The 23,136-nt window shown below is 35.9% G+C and overlaps 1 protein-coding gene across 3 annotated transcripts in view; it reads right to left on the bottom strand.

Annotated features, from left to right (window-relative positions):
- WASHC4 (WASH complex subunit 4) overlaps positions 1 to 23,136 on the bottom strand; it is a 62,893-nt gene that overhangs the window by 3,745 nt on the left and 36,012 nt on the right. For 2 of the 3 annotated variants that reach the window (XM_043562387.1, XM_043562388.1), the window contains 12 exons: positions 21,867 to 22,035; positions 21,428 to 21,582; positions 19,857 to 19,931; positions 19,484 to 19,588; positions 16,249 to 16,383; positions 14,240 to 14,348; positions 9,658 to 9,724; positions 9,124 to 9,210; positions 3,995 to 4,142; positions 1,514 to 1,610; positions 806 to 1,002; positions 449 to 545 (listed from right to left, as the gene is read on the bottom strand). In XM_043562387.1, the coding sequence (XP_043418322.1) occupies positions 449 to 545; positions 806 to 1,002; positions 1,514 to 1,610; positions 3,995 to 4,142; positions 9,124 to 9,210; positions 9,658 to 9,724; positions 14,240 to 14,348; positions 16,249 to 16,383; positions 19,484 to 19,588; positions 19,857 to 19,931; positions 21,428 to 21,582; positions 21,867 to 22,035 (1,441 nt within the window). The remainder of the gene's footprint in view (positions 1 to 448; positions 546 to 805; positions 1,003 to 1,513; positions 1,611 to 3,994; positions 4,143 to 9,123; positions 9,211 to 9,657; positions 9,725 to 14,239; positions 14,349 to 16,248; positions 16,384 to 19,483; positions 19,589 to 19,856; positions 19,932 to 21,427; positions 21,583 to 21,866; positions 22,036 to 23,136) is intronic. The other variant, XM_043562389.1, reaches the window with a different exon arrangement.

Below are 23,136 nucleotides of genomic sequence, written 5' to 3'. Positions count from 1 at the left end.
GGCGGGAGGCTGCTCACCATGATACGAAATGGGGTCCCTACAATCTGCCACCTCCTCAGCCAACTGCCCCATCTCACTCAGTCTGTGTCTAGTTAGCAGCTCTACTACATTCTAGTGTTCCTCCTAATTTGTTCCTTCTTGTCTGACACAAGTTGAAGGGTGAAAGAAAAACTAAACTTGTTAAATTTTATTTAAATTATGATGAAACTGAACAAAAAGTTACTCCAGAATGAAATGTAAAAACTATGTAAATTTCTATTCAGATTTACATATGATGCATGTAGGCTGTACTTCAAAAAAAAAAAAAAAAAAAAAAAAAGGACATTTCTAGGTCTAAATTATTTTCCAAAAGGAAAAGGAAGCTGGAATTCTGACCAGATAAAATGGGACATTAGTGTCTATTAAAGAAAGATTTACTGGTCTTTCCAAATTTAAGCCACTCACTGACCTTTTTCTTTCTTTTCTTGGTTTTCTTCAGCTGCAGTCTTGTCTGCTCTGAAGAAAATTCTTGCACTGCTCAGTGAGAAATAGAGCAATTCAAATTCCTGAGTAAATAAAAACATGTAAAGTAAAAGCTGAAAATATTACTAAAAAACTGTGGAAATCATAAATACAGAAACTGCATTTAGTAATCCATCCATTTTTAATATCTGAATCAAATGGCTTCCAAATGCCATTCCTTTTAAAATATACCTATTACCACTATTCATCCTGTTTAAATGGAGGTTTCTATAGGATTTGTTTTCAGATATCAAGAATGGGTATCATAAATATCAAAGCAGATTTGACTACTACTCTCCTCTACCTGTAGATACACATCCAGTCGCTTCTGAGTGAGATTCATGGTTTGTAGCAGTTTTTCATCTTGACTAGTTGACTGCACATTCTGTTGCTTAGCAACTGCTCTTATCTCCTTCAGGTACTTCTCTCTAACAGACTGGAACCAATGAAGTGAGTCAAATTCCTGGTACTGATCCAAAAGCTTCAAAATGTAAGCGACACCTGCAGTCATTAGCAAAACCAAAGCCAAATTACAATGAGTACAGAAGTTGTATTCTACTCCTTTAAAAAAAAAAAAAAAAGTGAAAGTATATACAACTAAAAATAAGACAATCAAGAAAAAAAGAAACAACATGGCCATGAAAATCACTTACAGGTAACATGCTGAGGGTTGGGGAAAAACTTCTGCTGCTATTTGACAGCAACTGAGGAAGCTACAGGGGAACTCAACACAAAATGCTAAAAACTCTTAAAGCCACCACCCCAACAAAGTCTAAACATTACATCTAATGAAACTAAGCGATTAGCAATACCAGGTGGGCGTGAATGATAGTTACACTTGATGGAAGATAAGTATTATTAATCAGATGACCCAGTTAAAAAATAAAGAGGAAACACTGCTCACGAAAAACAAATCTACAAAGAGCACACAGATCTATTAAGCAAATGTTTCTTAAAATCCATGGTAATAATGAACATAAAATTAATGGAAAAACAATTGCATTAAGCTTACCCATGGCAAAGCCATCATCAGTGAAAGCAGCTCCAATTTTGTTTTTTTTATTCAATTTCTCCTTGCAGCTAATGGAATGCTCTACAAAGTTGAGGGTCTAAAAAGATATAACATATTAGAGAAACAACTGGGCTAAAATATCTTCAGAATTTAGTTCATAAAGGAGACATTTCAAAAATTATAAATAGGAACCCTTCTAGATTCCTGTCCTTTTGATTTGAGACATCTTCCTCCTATAAATAGTCCCCTGGTGAGATCACAATCTGTACAAGTATCTTTTAACGGCTCTTCTTTCCAAGTCCTCTAACTACAAGCCCTCCTTTGATCACCACTTACCCTAACCACAGTGCCTTGTATATGGTTCATTATAAAATATTATGAACATTTTGCAGATGAGAACACTGAAGCCTAGAGGCTGAGTAACTTGTCCAAAGTCACACTCTAAGTGAAAGCTGGAATCAGAAAAGTAGGCCTGCTTTATTTACTTCAAAGCATAAGTGCTCTTATGTGTGGTAGTCCTTGCTTCTGCCCAATTCATTCTAAAACACTATTTCTTATCAGATTCTGGGTTAAAGAATGAGTCATCTGGAGAAATGAATTCCCCCCAAAAAGGCTTTTCTAAAAACTCAGCTCTTACAAAATACCTTGTCATTTATTCAATAAAGATTTACTGAAACTTCTATCAGGTATTAAGTAACTACGATAAAAAAATGAATACCATCAAAAAGTCCACACTCTAGAGCAGCACTCTCAGCAATGACAGAAATATCGTATATCTGTACTATCCAATACAGTAAGCCACTAGCCACATACGGCCACTGAGAACTTGAAATGTGGCTCACAAAACTGAGGAACTAGATTTTTTATCATATAAAATTTTAATTAACTTAAATTTAAGCAGCCACTTGTGGCTATATACGGATAGCACAGTTATAGAAGGGTAGAGACCTGTAAAAATAATTGTGATACATGTGAAAAGTACTATTAACAGCCTATTTTGTTGGAAACAATATCAACTTTCACTTTTATGCGTGTAAAACTCACTTGGCAATCAATCACATATTAGTGAAATCTTTACAAATGGTTAAATCTTTTTTTGATATCCCACTTATGTTTGTCTTCTTTCTGGAATTCAATGATAAACTCAAGCATACGCAGAGTGTCCTACACTTCGTGTCCTTCTGTCCTAGAATTCTGACAGTTGCCCTGCACAACTCCACTCTTCCTTAAACTCCCGGACCGCTGTTCACCATGTCTGCAGTATGCTGTCCTTCAAGTTCAAGACACATGGTAAGAAGTCACCCTAAGTTAACTACACTGTTACAGAGTATAAGACAAATCTGCCTCCAGTCTGACACTGTCTTAAGATGAAAAGATAGTATTTATCAGATGAATATGGACACTTCTGCTACATCACAGTTATGACATATAATTATGATAGAGCATTAACAATAAACATATTAAAAAAAGTGTAAGAGAACATTTACGAAGAAAAGGTGTCTACAAACCATCTGCTGCTTTCAAAGGATAATAATAGTAATGTGTAAGAGGGTATGTGTTAACAAGTCAGGCAGCAATATGAAAATTTATTACTCTCCAAGTTAGATGTAACCAAAAGGTTACATTTGTTTAGTGATATTTAGATTTTAGACTTACCCATTTACAATTTTAAAAAAAGTTTTATTACAGAAATCTTTAGGGAAACGTAACTCTTATTGCTAGTATAAGCCTCTCTAATCTCTTAACTCCATTTTCCGCACTGCAACCACTGTTTGTATAATGTGATTTTGGATAACTTGAGCTACTTTTTGGTTGCAACTACATAGAATTAGAGCAGTGGACACTCTGTATACTATGAGGAAGCACTAAAAATTTAGTCTAGATGTTAGTATTTACTACTGAATACAGAAGTTGTCCTTAAACAGTAATACTTTCAAGAGATGTGTTAGAAATAACTTCATATTGTAACAGTTAAAGTTGGTCTACATTAATCACTTACAATATTATGGTATAATTCAGCCCGAAGATTATATGATACATATATAATGATGTACACTCAATTTAAAGTTTATTTTGAGAGAGAGAGAGCACGAGTTGGGGAGGAGTAGAGAGGGAGGATCCCAAGCAGCCTCCATGCTATCAGCACAGAGCCTGACATGGGCTTGAACTCACAAACCATGAGATCATGACCTAAGCCGAAATCAAGAGTTGGACACTTAACCGACTGAGCCACCCAGGCGCCTGATGTACACTCACTTTAAATCACACTAGGATTTTTCTAGCAGTTAGAAACAAATAAAAATCTATCTGAAGTCTCATTCTGCATAACTAGTTAAGTAAAATTCCTAGGCCATATTCACAGAGATTACATTTAAGTTTTTTCTATAACCAGAAAGTAATATAGTCTATGTGCATTTCCTGCTGTAAAGAAAATGGACATATTAACTTAAAAAAAAATCATTTTGGGTATAAAATACTCACCAGAGGGGGAACAATGATATAGAAATTTCGAAGATGTATATTCTTTGGCCTTCGAAATTCTGGAGCAAAAACATCTACAAGCATTTTGAAATACTCTGTGCCTTCGGCAGAATTTCGTGTGTGATCACTGAGGACTGAATCCAAATGCCTAAAATACAAAAAAATATTTACCTGGTTCCTTTCTTAAAAGAATGTGTGGCTTTTTCTTTCTTTTTTTTTTTTTTAATCTGAGAGCAAGCAGGGAAGGGACAGAGGGAAGGGGAAAGAGAGAATCCTAGGCAGGCTCTGCACTGCCAGCACAGACCCCGACGTGGGGCTCAAACCCTCAAACCAGGAGATCATGACCTGAGCCAAAACCAAGAGTAGGACGCTTAACCGACTGAGCCATCCAGATGCCGCACGAAGGTCCGGCTTTTTAAATTCAACTCTCATCAGTTTCAATGAGAGTACTCAAAAGTATAAAACGTTAGAAGACGTTTTTAATTTCTAAGTCAATTTCCTTGGAGTTCTGAATAAACTTATTTTCTTATGGACAAAAGCTGATCCCAACTGTTTTAATAAACTTATTCCCTAAAATAAAATATGCAGAGCATCTTCAAACTTAAAATAACAGTTTTATATTTCTTCTTCCCACAATAAGCCCTGTAGAATTCCATTTCATTGTAAATAAACTCCTCTTTTTAACTCTCTTCACTAATGCTTCTTCTTTTTTTTTTTTTTTTTGGACATTTTATTTTTTTTTTAATTTTTATTTTTTTTAATATATGAAATTTATTGTCAAATTGGTTTCCATACAACACCCAGTGCTCATCCCAAAAGGTGCCCTCCTCAATACCCATCACCCACCCTCTCCTCCCTCCCCCCCCCCCCCCCCCCATCAACCCTCAGTTTGTTCTCAGTTTTTAACAGTCTCTTATGCTTTGGCTCTCTCCCACTCTAACCTCTTTTTTTTTTTTTCCCTTCCCCTCCCCCATGGGTTCCTGTTAAGTTTCTCAGGATCCACATAAGAGTGAAACCATATGGTATCTGTCTTTCTCTGTATGGCTTATTTCACTTAGCATCACACTCTCCAGTTCCATCCACGTTGCTACAAAAGGCCATATTTCATTTTTTCTCATTGCCACGTAGTATTCCATTGTGTATATAAACCACAATTTCTTTATCCATTCATCAGTTGATGGACATTTAGGCTCTTTCCATAATTTGGCTATTGTTGAGAGTGCTGCTATGAACATTGGGGTACAAGTGCCCCTATGCATCAGTACTCCTGTATCCCTTGGATAAATTCCTAGCAGTGCTATTGCTGGGTCATAGGGTAGGTCTATTTTTAATTTTCTGAGGAACCTCCACACTGCTTTCCAGAGCGGCTGCACCAATTTGCATTCCCACCAACAGTGCAAGAGGGTTCCCGTTTCTCCACATCCTCTCCAGCATCTATAGTCTCCCGATTTGTTCATTTTGGCCACTCTGACCGGCGTGAGGTGATACCTGAGTGTGTGTGGTTTTGATTTGTATTTCCCTGATAAGGAGCGACGCTGAACATCTTTTCATGTGTCTGTTGGCCATCCGGATGTCTTCTTTAGAGAAGTGTCTATTCATGTTTTCTGCCCATTTCTTCACTGGGTTATTTGTTTTTCGGGTGTGGAGTTTGGTGAGCTCTTTATAGATTTTGGATACTAGCCCTTTGTCCGATATGTCATTTGCAAATATCTTTTCCCATTCCGTTGGATGCCTTTTAGTTTTGTTGGTTGTTTCCTTTGCTGTGCAGAAGCTTTTTATCTTCATAAGGTCCCAGTAATTCACTTTTGCTTTTAATTCCCTTGCCTTTGGGGATGTGTCGAGTAAGAGATTGCTACGGCTGAGGTCAGAGAGGTCTTTTCCTGCTTTCTCCTCTAAGGTTTTGATGGTTTCCTGTCTCACATTCAGGTCCTTTATCCATTTTGAGTTTATTTTTGTGAATGGTGTGAGAAAGTGGTCTAGTTTCAACCTTCTGCATGTTGCTGTCCAGTTCTCCCAGCACCATTTGTTAAAGAGACTGTCTTTTTTCCATTGGATGTTCTTTCCTGCTTTGTCAAAGATGAGCTGGCCATATGTTTGTGGGTCTAGTTCTGGGGTTTCTATTCTATTCCACTGGTCTATGTGTCTGTTTTTGTGCCAACTAATGCTTCTTCTATACCTCCCTACCTCAACTGGAACCTGGCTCCTCCTCAAGAACTTAGCTTCCCACTCAACATTTGGAAACATTAGCTGCTTTTTCTCCTTCATCCCTCATTTACATCTACCACCCCATTTTTTGTTAACTTTTTAAAATGTTTTATTTATTTTTGAGAGAGAGAGAGAGAGAGAGAGAGAGAGACCGAGTGCAAGTGAGGAAGGGACAGAGAGAGAGGAGGAGACACAGAATCCGAAGCAGGCTCCAGGCTCTGAGCTGTCAGCAGAGCCCGACATGGGACTTGAACCCAGGAACCATGAGATCATGACTTGAGCTGAAATCAGACGCTTAACTGACTGAGACACCCAGGCGCCCCACAACTACCATCACTTTCAAATTATTATGCCCCCACCACTAAAGGTAGAAACCTCTCCTTTGAGACTTTCATGATCCCACTATATCCAACTACCCAGCTACTCCTTCCTGATATCAGGCATCTACTAACCTTTTAACCCATTGCCCTACCTTTATTATCTTAGGACTATGATACATGTTTTAGTTCTCCATCATCCTGGAAGACTCCATTGCCCATTTAGATAACTGGTTCATTATCACAATCCCACAACTCCTTGACTTCACCTGCCATGAACTTTCCTTCATTTGATGTCAGTCATCCACTCCTTTGCATAAATCTGAACTTGCTATTAGCAGACAGCTTTACCCTAGAGATCTTAAAAGATAATATCCCACCTCTCTGACCTTAAACTGCTTCAAAAATATTTTTAAAAGATCATCAATATTTAAATGGAGGATATCACTTAATAAGAGACAACAGCCTCATTTTCTTCTTTGACATACAAGCCAAAAATTAGTAATTTCAGGGCAAATGACTTTAAATATATTAACTGTACATGGATCCTTTAATTTGGCAAAGAACTAAGCTATCCTATAATAGACTATTTCAAAGCAAATCTTGTGTTGGGGCCTTATTCTCATAAATATGCACACACTTTTTTTTTCATTAAAAAAAATTCAAGCCTGTTGAAAAGTTAAAACATAGTATAATGAACACCTATTTACTCTTCACCATGTAACATTTGCCACATTTGTTTTTTCTGGAAACATTTAAAGTTACAGATTTCTTGTCACTCGGCCCACAAGTGCTTTAATATGAATCTATTAAAAGCCAAGAAATTTTCCTACAAAGCCACAATATATCATTACACCCCAAAATAAAATACAGTATTATCTAATATACACATGTTCTAATTTCCCTAATTATCCCCCAAATGTTCTGTATAGCCCCCCTTTTCCCTTATCTAGGATATGATTAAGGAATACCCACTGCATTTGGTTGTCAGGTCTCTTTAGTTTCCTAATCTAGAATAGTCTCATTGCCTTTTTTGTCCTTCATGCCATTTTTTAAGAGTCCAGGCCAGGTGTTTCAGGGAATGCCTCAAACTTTGAATGTGTCAGATGATGTCTCAGAATCTCCCTTAAAATAAATCCAGAGTAAACCTTTCTGGCAAGAATACAACATAGGTACTTGCTGTTACATTGCATGACAAGATCCCATAATGTCAGTGTGTCCTGTGAACTGGTGATGCTATGTTTGATCACTGAGTTAAGGTGGAATACATCAACCTCTCCCTCATAGACATAGTTTCCCCCTTTGTAGTTATTGAGCAATTTGTGGGATAATCTTCTGATAGTAAATGAATACTCTGCTCTCCAAAACCATTTTTATTGATGATTTTTGTCTGATTTCAAGCATTTACTGTGGTGATTGCAAAACAGTGATTTCTCCCTACATTTTCTCATCTATATCTATCAGCTGGCATTCTTCTGTAAAAAGGAACCTTCCCTCTACTCCTCCAATCTTTCTTATCATCAGTAGGATTCATGGTTTCTTTTTTTACTTAATATATCTTAATGTTCTTAATGTATCTTAATGTTCTTTTTTTACTTAACTGATTTCTACCATGATTCTTTTTGAGACTCAAATTGTGTCCACTTTGTCCAGGGGTGCCCCTTCATGTCTGAGTCAATAAACTGTTATAATTAGATAATTATTATATAATATTTTATTAATAAAATCTGTAGTCTTCTAAAGAATTTAATAATTCTGCATGCCTCTCTCAAGTTTTCAATTATGTTCAAAAATCACCACTTACTCAAGTCTGTACATCTGCACTGTCCAATAACATAGCCATCAGCTATCTTATTTGCCTAATTTAAATAAAATAAAAATTTAAATTCAGTTCCTCAGCCCATTAGCCCTATTCCAAGTGTTCAACAGCTTCATGTGGTAGTGGCGACTGTACTGGACAATGCTGGCCTAGATTACACGAAATAAAGGACAGGTGTTCTAGAATAGTGCTGGCAAACAAATATAAAAATAGTTAAAAGAGAGATGAAGTGAATTTTACCAATGAGATATTTGGCATTTTTTAGACTAAATCCTCAAAGTTACTTATATACTTTGTACTTTAGCACATTTCAATTTGGACTAGTCACATTTCATATGCTCAACAGCCACAAGTGGCTACTATATTAGATAGCGTGTTCTAGAAGGTAACTTTTTAGTGAAGTTGGAAAAATCTCAGAATACTGCAGTCTTAAAAAAATTGAATCTCATAAACTGAGACCATAACTTATATAATAAAAACACAAAAACATAAGTTTATATATTACCTTCTAATCTCCCCTTTAAAATGTTTTTATATAAACATATACTTTTTAAAATCTCCAAATTTAGATTATTCCAAAATTAGATTTTAACCTTGTTTTTTAATGTTTATCAATTTATTTGAGAAAGAGAGAGAGGAGAGAAAGAGAGAGAGAGAATCCCAAGCAGGCTCTGCACTGCCAGTGCGGAGCCCAATCCGAGACTGAATCCCATGAACCATGAGATCATGACCTGAGCCGAGATCAAGAGTCGGACATTTAACCGACTAAGCCACCCAGGTGCCCCTACCTTGCTGCTCTCAACGTTTCTTCCGCAAGACCTTCTTCTTTTACTAGTTCTTCAAAGTTTACAATATCTTCAAGATCAGGGACAAATCTAAGAATTTGGAAAATAATTTTTATTAAGTTAAATAGGAGTAATTGACAGAGATATGAAAGGCTACTTTAAGACTCCAAATTTTTCAACTATATTATCTGGAAAGAATTTTGTATTTGTTATATTACTAATATAACCAATTTAGTTCTAAAACTGACCTTTAGATCTGAATAATTAAATTTAATCCTTAAAATCATGTAATCTTTAGAACCATTCACAAAGTGTACTGATAACTATATCTTCAAGAGAAAAAAATTTTTCAAAGGTCTGCTATAATCTTAAAATTCAAGAAGAAAAAAATATAACCAGAACTAATGGTCTTCTTCCATATTTATCTCAAAATATATCAATAAGAAAAAAAAAAACTTCTCTGCAATACCACCTACAATAAATTTAAATGACATAAAATTTTTAAATAGCGTAAGACAAAAATGTTTGCATTCATACCTAATGGCATTGCTGCTGCAATGAAGGCCACCAGATCTTATCATTCGTATATAGCCCATAGCATTACCTTAAAAATGACACACAGATACAAATCAGATATTTATTCAAGTAAGTCTAAACTCTAACAATCAGGAATACAGTCACATATAGCAATTACAGGGTTTCTATTCCTAAGTACTAAAAGATTCTTCTCTCTTTTACTTTAATTCTTACTCCATAAAAGTGGAACTTACATATTTGTGCACTTAAAATATAAATATACCTGCTTATACACAGTTATATTAAATATCTTAAAAATAAATGTGACTGGCATTTGATAAACTAAATTCACTAAATGCTGACTACATGTTTAAAAACAAACATTTTAAAGTTACTATGTCAATAATTTCTTCATTCTCACACTGAGTGCTTGCCAGACCAACCCCTCCCCACCAATACAGCTGGAAGTGATACCAAGAGGTCTTTACTTGATGCCCCCAAATTACATCTCCAACCTGGACTACTCCTTCAGGCTTTTTTAGTCAATGCCTACACCTACAAGACTAAGAATTTTTAATTTAATGTTTAAGTCAAACTCAAGATCTTCACCCTATTATATTTCCTATCTCAGAAACTGACATTTCCATCCTTCCAACTGCTCAGGCAAAATGTCCTGAAGTCATCCCTGACTCCTTTCTTTCTTCCATACTTCATATCTAATCAATGGGCAAATTATAATGGCCCCACCTTCAGAATGTAGCCACAATCCCACCATTTTTCACGTCCACAGCTATGATCCTCTTCCAAACCACCACATCTCTTGCCTACACCTCTGCAATATGCAAAGACCTCCTGCTCCCCAATCTTCCACCGTCAGCATCCTGCTCCCCAATCTTCTTCCACCATGAGCATCCTGCTCCCCAATCTTCTATCTACTTCCACCGTCAGCATTCTGCTCCCTGATCTTTTATCTACATAGCAGCAGTGCTGGTGGTTCTTTTCAAAGTAGGTGGGTACATATCCTTCCTTTTCTAGAAACCCTACAATGGCTTTCCATCTCAATAAAACCCAAATCTCTTATGTGGTCAACAAAGCCCTGTGTGATCGTGCCCTTGCTGCTGTTCTGATATCCTGCCCTACCACTCAGGACTCTACTAACTCCTCCATTCCAGCCCCTAGGTCCCCAAAATGCCAGACAGACCCAGGGCTTTGGCACTTCCAGTGGCCTCGCTCTGGTATGCTCCTTCCCTGAATACACACATGACTTATTCCCCAATGTCATTTAGGTCCCTGCTCCTTAGAGTTTTCCCTGACCATCACTGAATACCATTGGCCAGAACCATTACACCTTCTTAGCCAGCACTTAACAGTGACATATTCTGTGTCTTTGTGTCTCCCCCAACTGGCATGCAAGATCCATGGCACAGCTTCTGTTCTCACTGCTCCACCCCTACACATAGTAGGAATTCAATAATACAGTTGACCCTTGAACATGGATCTAGGGGTGCCGGACCCCCCAAGACCCCCACAGTTGAAAATCTGTGTATAACTTTTAACTACTTACAGCCTACAGTTAATCAGAGGCCTTAACCAGTGACAAAGTCAATTAACACACTTTTTGTATGTTATGTGTATTGTATATTGCATTCTTACAATATAGTAAGCTAGAGAAAAGAAAATGTTATTAAGAAAAGATAAAAACAGAGAGGGAGGCAAACCATAAGAGACTCTTAAATACAGAGAACAAACTGAGGGTTGCTGGGAGGGCGTGGGTTATATGTGTGATGGGCATTAAGGAGGGCAGTTTTGGGGATGAGCACTGGGTGTCATATGTAGGAGATGAATCACTGTGTTCCACTCCTGAAGCCAAGACTACACTGCATGTTAACATAAATTTAAATTAAAAAAAAAATCATAAGGAAGAGAAAACACAATTACAATACTACAATAGTATGAAAACATATACATATAAGCAGACTTGCACAATTCAAACACGTATTGTTCAAGAGTCATCTATGTATTGCTAAACTGAATTGAAATGAGTTGGGAGAAAGGACAAAAAGGTAAAATTATTTCACAATCATTACAATACATTCTTTACATACACTATCTCATCTGATGTTTTTAAAAACTCTCAAAATAGGTATCACTGAATCTATTTTTAGCGCTATCCCAAGATGAGAGATGATGTTAAAATGTTTCCCTAATATGTGTCTTACAAATATAAAATATCTAGTTTCATTGTTTTCCTACAATTAGCAGACCAATATCCAGCAGATCAAAATGTGCTATTGAGAGGCAAGTACAGAGCAACAGTTAAGAGGAACTCTCTGAAGCCAGATTTCTTGGGTTCAATGGACTCTGCCACTTTTTAGCTAGAAGATCTAGGTCAAGTTATAAACTTTGTATCTCTGTCTCCTCATCTGTTAAATTAAGCTCTACAGGGTAAAGATTTTGTTTAGTGCCCTATATATCATCAGCACCTAGAAACATTTGTTGCCCTCAGTAAATACCTGCAGAATTAATAAACAGCAATACTCATAACATTGTGAGTTTTATAGGAGTTAGAACACACAAAGCACTCAGCAAAGCCTTGGCACACACATGTTCAATAAATGTTAGTGGTGGTACTGATTATTTCAGCAGGCAAGTAATTAGACAAAAGGACTTTTCCTTTTGCTCCCAACTCTGAGATTTCTTACTCCTTTTCCCAATATATTTAACAGACTCAAAAACACATTACTATGTTTATATGGAGATAAAGAATTTGTATTTTCTAAGAAGAGAGTAAAGAATAAAATTTTGGAACAAAGTGAAAAGGATAATATTCATCAAATGCTGAATGCCTCCTGGCGGCAAGTGAGGTGACATGATTTTATGTGTTAGGGGGAGAATGTGTATGGGGGAAGATGACTGGCACAGTCATCTTCAATAATTTAAGGACTATTTCATAGGACAAAATTATACTTTAAAAAATATTAAAACATTAAATAAATAATAGTGCAAGCAGTATTCACATGTGGGGAAGAAGAACTCTGATACATAATCAGAGTATGAATAAATGAAGTTGCGAATAAATGAAGTTTTAGGCAGTGCTGCTTTAGAAAAACAGCTCTAAGTCTGAGGTCCCTGGACTCTGACCTTAAGCACCTTAACTCTGGTATAACATGTGGAACTGTATGTGTAGTATATGGGCACTATTCTGGGGAAAACCAATTCAGAGTTTTCATCAGATTCTCAAAAAGGGCTAAGATCTACTGCTCCAGAAGCTTACGGTCTAATGACATCAAATGTCTCTATGAGGAAACTACTTGTGGGACAAATCTCCTTATTAAATTGCTTAAAGTAAGAAAAAAAAATGACAAATGTAAAATTCTAAGTTCTTATAGAAATGTCTAATATGCAGGGGCGCCTGGGTGGCTCGGTCAGTTAAGCATCCGACTTCGGCTAAGGTCATGACCTTGAGGTCCGTGAGTTCAAACCCCACGTAGGGCTCTGTGCTGACAGCTCAGGGCCTGGAGCTTCAGATTCTGTGTCTCCCTCTCTCTCTCTCTCCCCTCCCCTGCTCGTGTTCTCTCTCAAAAAAAATAAACATAATTAATTTATAAAACTTAAGCTAGTGTTCAGTGACTTTACTCCAGAACTAAATCCTTATAACACCTTTCCCACTAGTAAATTTAAAGCCCCTTGAGAACAAAGGCTATTTGTATTCTCAGCATCTAGAAGAGTATTTGGTATAACAGATTCTTAGTAAATGTTTCATAAATGAATGAACGAATCTCAGGAAGCATAAGTTTACCAAAGTGTAGTCAATAAGAATTTACTGTTTAGTGTCTACAATTGTGAAGAATACAGAATACCTCTGGACTTCAGCCAAAAACCCAGTTTAAGTCCTAGCAATACTATTTATTTGTCTGAGTTTTTCTTTTTTCATCTTTAAAATAATGATTACCTGCCTCCTGCACAGGCATTTTGTGGAAAGCTTAAATAAGTATACAGTTTTGTTAATCTACAATTATTTTTCAATGTAGTTCTTGCTTTTAAATATAATGTAACACGTTTTGGGAAACTAGTTCTACCTATAAGGCAGGACAACTCAAGAAATTATATACAAATGTGAAATAACAGAAAATTCTAACATTTAATATTTCAACCTTAACCAAACTTATTTGTAAGTAATGTAACTTATTTACTTATGTTACTAATTAACTTTTCACATAAATTATTTTATGCCTCTGCATTGAGGCTATAACTTCAGGGAGCCCATTTTAAAAGCCCAGAACAGTGCCATGAACAGAGTAAGTACCTAATAAATAGTTACAATCTGACTAATATGAGCATATTTGAGACGAGGTAAATATAGTTTTAATTGAATTGAAGAGGTTTTATTGAATTTCTTTTAGTCCACAGTCCCACAGTCTATCAATTATTTCTGTACCAACAGTGTAATCATACTTCAAAATCTTTTGGTAAGAAAATGACTCAGTGGAATAAAGTTGATCTCAGGCACTCACGTATTAAATTGTTTATTTGTATGAGATATTCAAGGAGATAGCTATTTGGAATTTGTACTTTATTTCCCAACTCTTTTATAATAACTTACCAATCTGGCTGATGAGTTGCCTGAACTGATCAAGGTAGCTTTGTCCCTCTGGGGTAATTCCAAGTTTTCTGATGCCTCGATTAAATTTTTCTGCTCTTTCAAAAGGATACTAAAGAGATAATTTAAAGACTACCTTTATTAACAAAACCCCTAAAGCATAAAATGCCTACAAAATCAACCACACTAATACCATTTTCCTTTCTAATTTTGTATTTCCACTGTGCTTAAAAAAAAAAATCACTTAAATCTAATGACAAAATTTATAGCACAAAAGCTACCAATGTTTAAGGTCAATACAAATTAAATTTCTTTTTGTCACTAGCTAAGGAAAATAATTATTAAAGCCACTAAACTTCAGTTTTCCATCACCATTATTAGTCTCCCAACATCCAACTACTCTATCAATAGATAAAAGGAGGGGCGCCTGGGTGGCGCAGTCGGTTAAGCGTCCGACATCAGCCAGGTCATGATCTCGCGGTCCGTGAGTTCGAGCCCCGCGTCAGGCTCTGGGCTGATGGCTCGGAGCCTGGAGCCTGTTTCCGATTCTGTGTCTCCCTCTCTCTCTGCCCCTCCCCCGTTCATGCTCTGCCTCTGTCTGTCCCAAAAATAAATTAAAAATGTTGAAAAAAAATTAAAAAAAAAAAAATAGATAAAAGGAACCAATTCCTCCTAGAAACACTTCTTCAGTGTCGTGCAGCCAAGTTCCTGTGGCAAAATAGGTATTGCATATATAAACACACTCCTTCCCAAATAACATACATCAGCTGAGCCAAAATTTCTAATTGCCATCACTAATAAAAAATGATTTTTCAAGTCTTAGCTAATTAAAAGAGAAAATTACTCATTTTATATTAACAAATGGAAATAATTCTCATAAACAATGATCACTTCTCTGAATACTAGTAATTTGTTCCAATAAAAAGGAGTTAATATAATTCTCTACTTATAACTGTAATCTATAATTTTATTCAGTTATTTTACTAGGAAATAGTATTTTACTGCTCTGACATTGATGAAAACCACCACCTAGAATACTAGACGGTTGAAATTAGGTGATGCTAAAGAGCAATTAAAATAGTTCTATATGTGGCAAATCAAATATAAAACCCATATAAAGACCATGCTAGCCACATGGCTACAAGCCTCTTACATTTCTCTTCATTATTGGAAAACTCAGTGCAGGGGTGAAGGGAAAACAGTATTCTTATAATACAGGGAATAACAGTTGGTGTGGTATTTTTAGAACTTGTGGCAACGTATATCAGAACTTTAAATATTCATATTCTGTGCCCTAGAAATTTCTCTTCAAGCAATTCATCTTTCAGAAATAATGTCCCAATACACAGAAATAAATGTGTAAGGATGTTCCCTGTAGCACTGTACATAACACTAAAAAAAATCAGAAAAATCTAAATATCTGTCAGTAGGAGAAGGTTAAATAAGTTATGGTATATACATCTTTACTGTCAACTGTTAAAAAGAATGAGGTAGATCTATTATATGTACAGACTTGTGATAAGCATACTGTAAAATAATCTCTGTAGTATTACTCCCTTTTTGTTAGGGAAAAAAAAAGCAATACGTGTATATGCAAACAAATATGTTTATCACACAGACATCTAAAAGCATCATATCACAACGTTAACAGCAACTGCCTGCAGAGAATGAAACTGGGAGGAAAGAGAAATGAGTGAGGTCATTTAGTTTATGCACTCTATATTGTTTAAATATTTCAAAATAAGCATGTTTCTCTTCTGCATTATTTTAAAATAAATAAAGAAAAGTAACACCTGGCCACATGGATCCTTACACTTTAGCCTACGAGTAAGAAACTATAAGGGAAAATACAAGAAACTTGGAGGCCAGATCTAGAAGACACTATTGTGAAAAATAACAAAAAAACCAAAATCCCATTACAGAGCTTCATAATGAACTTCAGCATAAACATCTCCTATACACTCAACAGCCAAATCAAACTACCTTGAAAAGAATACAAAAATAAAAAATACCTTATGATCATTTTGGTCCTTGACTTCCCTGAAAAACCGAATATCTTTTATCAATCTGGATTTGATATGTTCATCATACATAAACTGGCTGAATATGTAGAACTTCTTTTTCAAAAACTGGTAGGTGAAATTAACCTATAAAATTAAAATACAAAAAATTGGGAGAAGTTAATATAAAAACTAATGTCAAATCAACGTGACTGAATAACAATCAACTATAAGCTCTAAGTGAGATTTCATAAAGTCTAATATTTTACAAAGCCTAATTCACACTGAAAATACTTAAATAAATGAAGCTTTTTTATTGCCCAAGTTTACAGAACTTTCTATAAGCTTCCCTTAAATATTTTAACTACCTATAAAAGGGGGAAAAAAAAGAAATACAAGGAAAATAACCTCATAACAGAACTAAGAGTTATAGTGAGAATAAAAAATACAAATTCAACACTCTACCTTTTATGGCATAAACCACAATCAGAAGTTCCTGTTCCTTACTTACTACTAATCTGCATGCCTAGAATGATACTAAAGTAAGAAACACAGTGCTCTTTCAACTTTCCTGAAGGAAGACATTCAATGATGTACCCAGGAATATTTTGAGCACCTCCTTTGCACAAGGCAGGGTGTATCTGCTCTCACGCTAGACATGGTGCTTGTTATCATGAAGTCTACATTCTAGCAGGAGTAACAGACATTTAAACAAGTATATGTGAAATAAATTATTAACTCTCATCTGCAATAATTCATACAGTGAGAAGTGCCAGTGCTTTGAGAATAAGTAATAATAAAAGGCCCTGATCAAGACTCAGAAAACCCCAAAAAAGTTGGATTTGAGCTGAGATTAAGGCCAAAATAACATGACATTATTTCTGACCTAAGCTGGAAGACTTGTACTAATTTCCATCTCCTCCACCCTCAAAAACTTCATTTTTTGACAGTCGTCATTCATCCAGTGTTAGAAATGGGTGCTTCCTCATAATTTTTCCTGTGGCTTAAACACTGTTTTCTTCTTGATCTTACTAGTAGTTGTCCTGGTAGAAATAGTCCCTTCTTTATCCTTCCCACTCTTTTTTTTTTTTTTTTAATATTTACTTATTTTTTTTTTTTTTTCAACATTTTTATTTATTTTTGGGACAGAGAGAGACAGAGCATGAACGGGGGAGGGGCAGAGAGAGAGGGAGACACAGAATCGGAAACAGGCTCCAGGCTCCCAGCCATCCGCCCAGAGCCCGACGCGGGGCTCGAACTCACGGACCGCGAGATCGTGACCTGGCTGAAGTCAGACGCTTAACCGACTGCGCCACCCAGGCGCCCCTATATTTACTTATTTTTGAGAGAGAGAGACAGACAGACACACACACACAGAGCCCGAGTGGGGGAGGGGCAGAGAGGAAGACACAGAATCTCTGAGCTGTCAGCACCGAGCCCGATGTGGGGCTCAAACCCACAAACCATGAGATCATGACCTGAACCAAAGTCAGATGCTTAACTGACTGAACTATCCAGGCACCCCTAACCTTCCCACTCTTTTTTTTTTTTAATTTTTTTTTTTTTTAACGTTTATTTATTTTTGAGACAGGGAGAAACAGCATGAACAGGGGAGGGTCAGAGGGAGAGAGGGAGACACAGAATCGGAAACAGGCTACAGCCTCCGAGCTGTCAGCACAGAGCCCGACGTGGGGCTCGAACTCACGGACCACGAGATCATGACCTGAGCCGAAGTCGGATGCTTAACCGACTGAGCCACCCAGGCGCCCCCTTCCCACTCTTAATAATGGGTAACTGCCAGTCTCTGATCTTATTTCTCTCTCTTTTTTTTAAGTGTCCTGGGGGGAATCATCCAGGCTTTTTTTTTTTTTTTTTAATCTTTATGTATTTTTGAGAGAGACAGAGCACGAGTTGGGGAGGGGCAGAGAGAGAGGGAGACCCAGAATCCGGAGTGGGCTCCAGGCTCTGAGCTGTCAGCACAGACCCTGACACGGGGCTCGAACCCACGAATCATGAGATCATGCATGACCTGAGCCAAAGTCAGACGCTTAACTGACTGAGCCACCCAGGCACCCCTCATCTTATTTCTTCTATATTCACTTCGTCATCATCAAACATCAGGAATATACATTCATTAGTGTGATCAACTGATTCATGACTATATCCCCTGCTAGAGTGTAATCACCATGAGAGCAGAAACTGTTTTTCTCACCAAAGTACCTAGCACAGTGTCTCAGACATGTAAAATACACACATAATTATATCTGTTACATGAATGAGATTTCTGGTCATTCAAGGTCAAAAAAGAGTTTTATCCTTAAAAGTTCAGACATGATCTCCACACGAATGACTCCTTAAATTAGAAACTCTATGTCATTTCTATACTGGTAACTGCTAAAACAGAACTCCAATCACATCTCCTATCAGCTCTATCACTTTAATGGCTCCTCACCAAATATTAAAATGGTCCTTATGTAATTTCCAGTTATGTAACTCCTCCCTATTTCTTTACTTTCAAACATGCTTAATAAGATTTTACTATTTAAGCATTCATATTTTTCTTTCCTCAAGGACAAATTAAGTGTACCCTGAAAACCAGGTAAAGTCAAAAACAGCTCTTTTCCACAGAAGAAAAAATAGGATACAAATTCAAGTGATTCCCTCAAATGATAGTATGCCCATTTCTAAGATTCAAAATATTTTGAGTAAATTTCTACTTTTATGGATATTAAATAATTAGTAAGCTCTCCCCCCCAAAAAAGCATGACTAATATTAAATAAACTGCTATCAATGGCTCGCGTGCAAAAGCAACAAATGATATCAGACAATCCACATAGATACATACATCTATGCCAGTGTCCCCAAATTTCTGATAGCACTTAATAATGATGTTCCTGAGATGGTAAGACATTTGAAAATGCCTTTTGTATCACAGAGCTTGCATGACAACCAACACAACTGTAGTGCCATTTTTTTTGAGATTTATTTTTAAGTAATCTCTACACCCAACATGGGGCTCAAACTCAGAACCCCAAGATCAAGAGTCACATGCTCTACCAACTAAGCCGGCCAGGCAGCCCCTCCCCAGACATTATAATTATACCAACCAAAAGAATGGAAATTCAGGTATATGATAAACAAGCAGTAGTGTATATTTACCAGAATGTTCTATGAGAAAACTATTTTCCAAACTACCAAATTAAACAGGAGTCTATTACCCACCCAATCCCCAAAAAAGACTCTTACTGTTGTATTCATGATTCCTGTGCCATGTGTTCGAATTGAATTAGCAATATGCCGAATATTAATAGTGTTCAAATGTTTGTTATTGCTTGTTCGTTCAATAAAAATCTGCAATGAAGCAAATTTACACTAAATAACAACACAATCTATAGCAAATGCTGGTCAGTTACACAAAGAAAATTTTAGAATCTATTTCATTAAAAGATAATTTCATTGCAAAGTCATTCAATAATATAATCAAAGAAATAAAAAGATCTCTAAACAATTATTTTCTGCTTTATTTCATTAGTTTTCACTAATGAGAATCAATTTTTGCCCCTCAGCCTTCCTACTATACCTCCACCCACATCAAAAAAAAATTCTAAAACCCACTCACCTGATTGTTGAGATTATAGAGGTATCGAGACACAAATATGTGAATATTTCTCATAATTTCCAAAACATCCAGGCCCTAAAACAACCCACACAGTTCTATTATTATTATAGTCAGACTTGTATCAACATAGTGACTTACTACCAATATTTTAAATTACTTTAAAAAAACAACTATATAAAGAGTACAACCAAAGGTTAAGCAGCCTTCTAACTGCTACAATCAGGACTGTCTCCCTGGGAAACCTGGCTGCTTGTTATCTTACCCCTTTTGTAAGGACAGGAACAGTTGTATTTAAAATTTCAGACATCCATGACTCAATCATTTCCCCACCATTCTTGAGACTACTGGTCTTCCCAAAAATCTTCTGTATATATTTTACTAAATAAACTAATGGCCAGATTCTAAAAGGTAGTCAGGATATGTGGTGATATTTATAAAATACATACTATTTTTCAGGCACTGTGCAAGCAAGGTTCTTTTTATGTAATTCTCAAAAAATGAGGTATTAGTCTTCTAAATTCCACAGCTGAAGAAAATGAAGCTAAGGGAGTTCTCCAAGGTCAAACAGCTAGGAAGAGGCAGAACCCAGGGATTTTTAGAAAGTCTAATTCCAAATCCTTAGGCTTCTTTTAATTACCCTAGACTACCTTTAACATACAAGTTACCTATTAAGGATCCATAACTCTTCAGTTACTACTCTAACACCTAATGGCATCAGATGCATTGTCCCACAGCTTTTCTAACTGGGCCCAAAGTAGCATCACAATACCCCTTTAAGTTTTCATTATAGTTTTTCTCATGTTTCAATCTAAAAATTGTTAACTCACTTTTTCTTCCCCTTGGTTATAAGTACATGAGCAGAAACTGTTCCTATTTATTTTTGTATCCCAAAACATAGTTTGGTGCCTAGCATCTTTTCAGTAAATACTAAATGCATAAATGAATGAAAGGAAATACAAACTGATCCCAGAAATGGTACCTACACACAGTAGGCTGGAGGAAAAATTATCCTCAAATTTCAGAACTGAGTAAATGTTTTTTGATATTATTTTTGGATTTTCTTAGGAAAAATACATGCAAATTAACTGAAAACATAACTTTTGCACTCATGAGATACTGTCATATTGTAAATTAGCTTACTGAATTAGCAAAAGTAAATGCTTCTGTGCACTCATTTTAAGAAGATATTTATAGTCATATACATTTGACCATTTCTTAAGATGTTAAAATTTATACGTTATATCTAGGTTTAAAATCCTTAACTGTGATCTTGACTAAACTTTTTACAACTGGGCAGAAGTCACCACCTCACTATCCCATGGTTTCTGAAACAGTGTTATCTAAATCTATGTACATTTCAGATGTTCAACAAAAGCTGGAGTGTAAACAGAAAGCCTGTGGTAAATTATTCCTAAAGCAAATCAGCACCATTATTGTCAAGTATGTAGTTTTATACAGCAAATATTTTCTTCAATTATAAACATGTGCTAAATTAAGAAGAAAAAAGAGCCTTTTTAGAGAAACACTGCTATGCTACAAACACACTATGCTAGAAACATTTCATACTATACCTGTTCCAAAGTCTGACTAGGAAGATGAGCCTCCGTCATAACCAATCCATAACGCTGGGTAGCTAAATTTCTCATTTCACTGTACGTGGCCCAGTCATGAAGAGCTACTGTTGTGAGATTATAGAAGGTCTTGTCTAGGTAGTGAGTTACATAAGCTACCAAAAATAAATAAATAAATCAGTAAATATATAAACAAATTTTTGATTCATGAAAAAATAGAAAAGGAAGAAAGATGAAGCTTTTGGAAACGACTTGTCTTTGAACATCAGACTTCTTCCTTTAAAATAAGGTACTAGGAAAATAAAAAAGAAGAAGCAAAAAAGAATTAAAGAATAAGTGAATAACACAAAAATACCCTCAAAGTTTTTTTGTTGCTCGTTAACACTTAAGGGCAAACTGATATAGAATATGAGTTTAATAAGGAAAGCAAAACACTCACCTCGAATGTCAATGAAACGATTGAAAAATCGAATTGGATTCAAAGAGAAAAAAAGGGCCAGGTCTTTCATGCCAACTTTGAAAGGGTTTCGGTCATCCAGCTTTAAATGAGTATGCACAGAAAGCCGCAGATCCTTCTCTATTTCCTTGCATAACTTGTCCAGTAAATGCTATTCACAAAGGAATTGATACCTTAATTTTTCAAAATGATATTCCTATTGCCTTGCTCCTCTAAGGCATCTATGCATTGACCACTAGAGTTTTATAATGAGTTCAATGATGAAAGGATTTGTCAAACTGGTTTAAGAGTCTAAATAAGCTATGGTAAAATATTATTTTTATCAGGAAAATGAAAGTTACTTTGTTTTCCATTTTATTTTTATACTTTTTAAAAAAGATTTTTAAATAGGGGTGCATGGGTGGCTCAGTTGGTTAGGAGCCCGACTTCGGCTCAGGTCATGATCTCATGGTTCGTGGGTTCGAGCCCCACATTGGGCTCTGTGCTGACAGCTCAGAGCCTGGAGCCTGCTTCGTATTCTGTGTCTCCTTCTCTCTCTGCCCCTCCCCTGTCCGTACTCTTTCTCTCTTTCAAAACTAAATAAACATTTAAAAAAAATTTTTTTAAATACTCTACACCAAATGTGAGACTCGAACCCAAAACCCCGATATCAAGAGTTGCATGTTCCACAACTGAGTCAGCCAGGTGCCCCTGCTCTCCATTTTAAACCAACAATTTTTTTGACCATGAAGCAGTTAGATAAATCCGAAGTTTTTTATTTTCGTTAATACTCTAAAATTCTTAAAAAGAATTTCAAAAAGCTAATGTCTCATGGCTTCATTATAAAAAATGGGAAAATACAATATAAAGTATAACATTTAGGGGTGCCTAATATTAAAAAATATTAAAATATTAAAAAATACCTAAAAAAATAAAGTATAAACACTTATGGAAACCAGTAACAAAGAAGGAAATGTCCTGAGAACAAGCAACAGAAGAAATTTTTAAAAAGCTTCCTTATGATAATCATTAAAAAGAAAAAAAAAAAATCACAAAATTCATTGCTCTAAAGGTAATGAAATCAATCATCTTTTCTGGTCTACCATGAAGTTCTAAATACTGGCCAGACATGTATCTTATTTTTAAATAAGAGTAGTTAATATAAGAAATTATATAAAATTTTTCATAATTTTATCAAACCTGCATATGGTTTACATTGTGAACTTTACTCATTTTTATCTCTCCCTCCATGTAATACTGCTAGATGAAAATT

The sequence above is a fragment of the Prionailurus bengalensis genome, chromosome B4 (genome assembly GCF_016509475.1).
Source record: "Prionailurus bengalensis isolate Pbe53 chromosome B4, Fcat_Pben_1.1_paternal_pri, whole genome shotgun sequence".
NCBI classification, from domain to species: Eukaryota; Metazoa; Chordata; class Mammalia; order Carnivora; family Felidae; genus Prionailurus; species Prionailurus bengalensis.
This window is presented reverse-complemented; position numbering and strand designations above follow the sequence as displayed.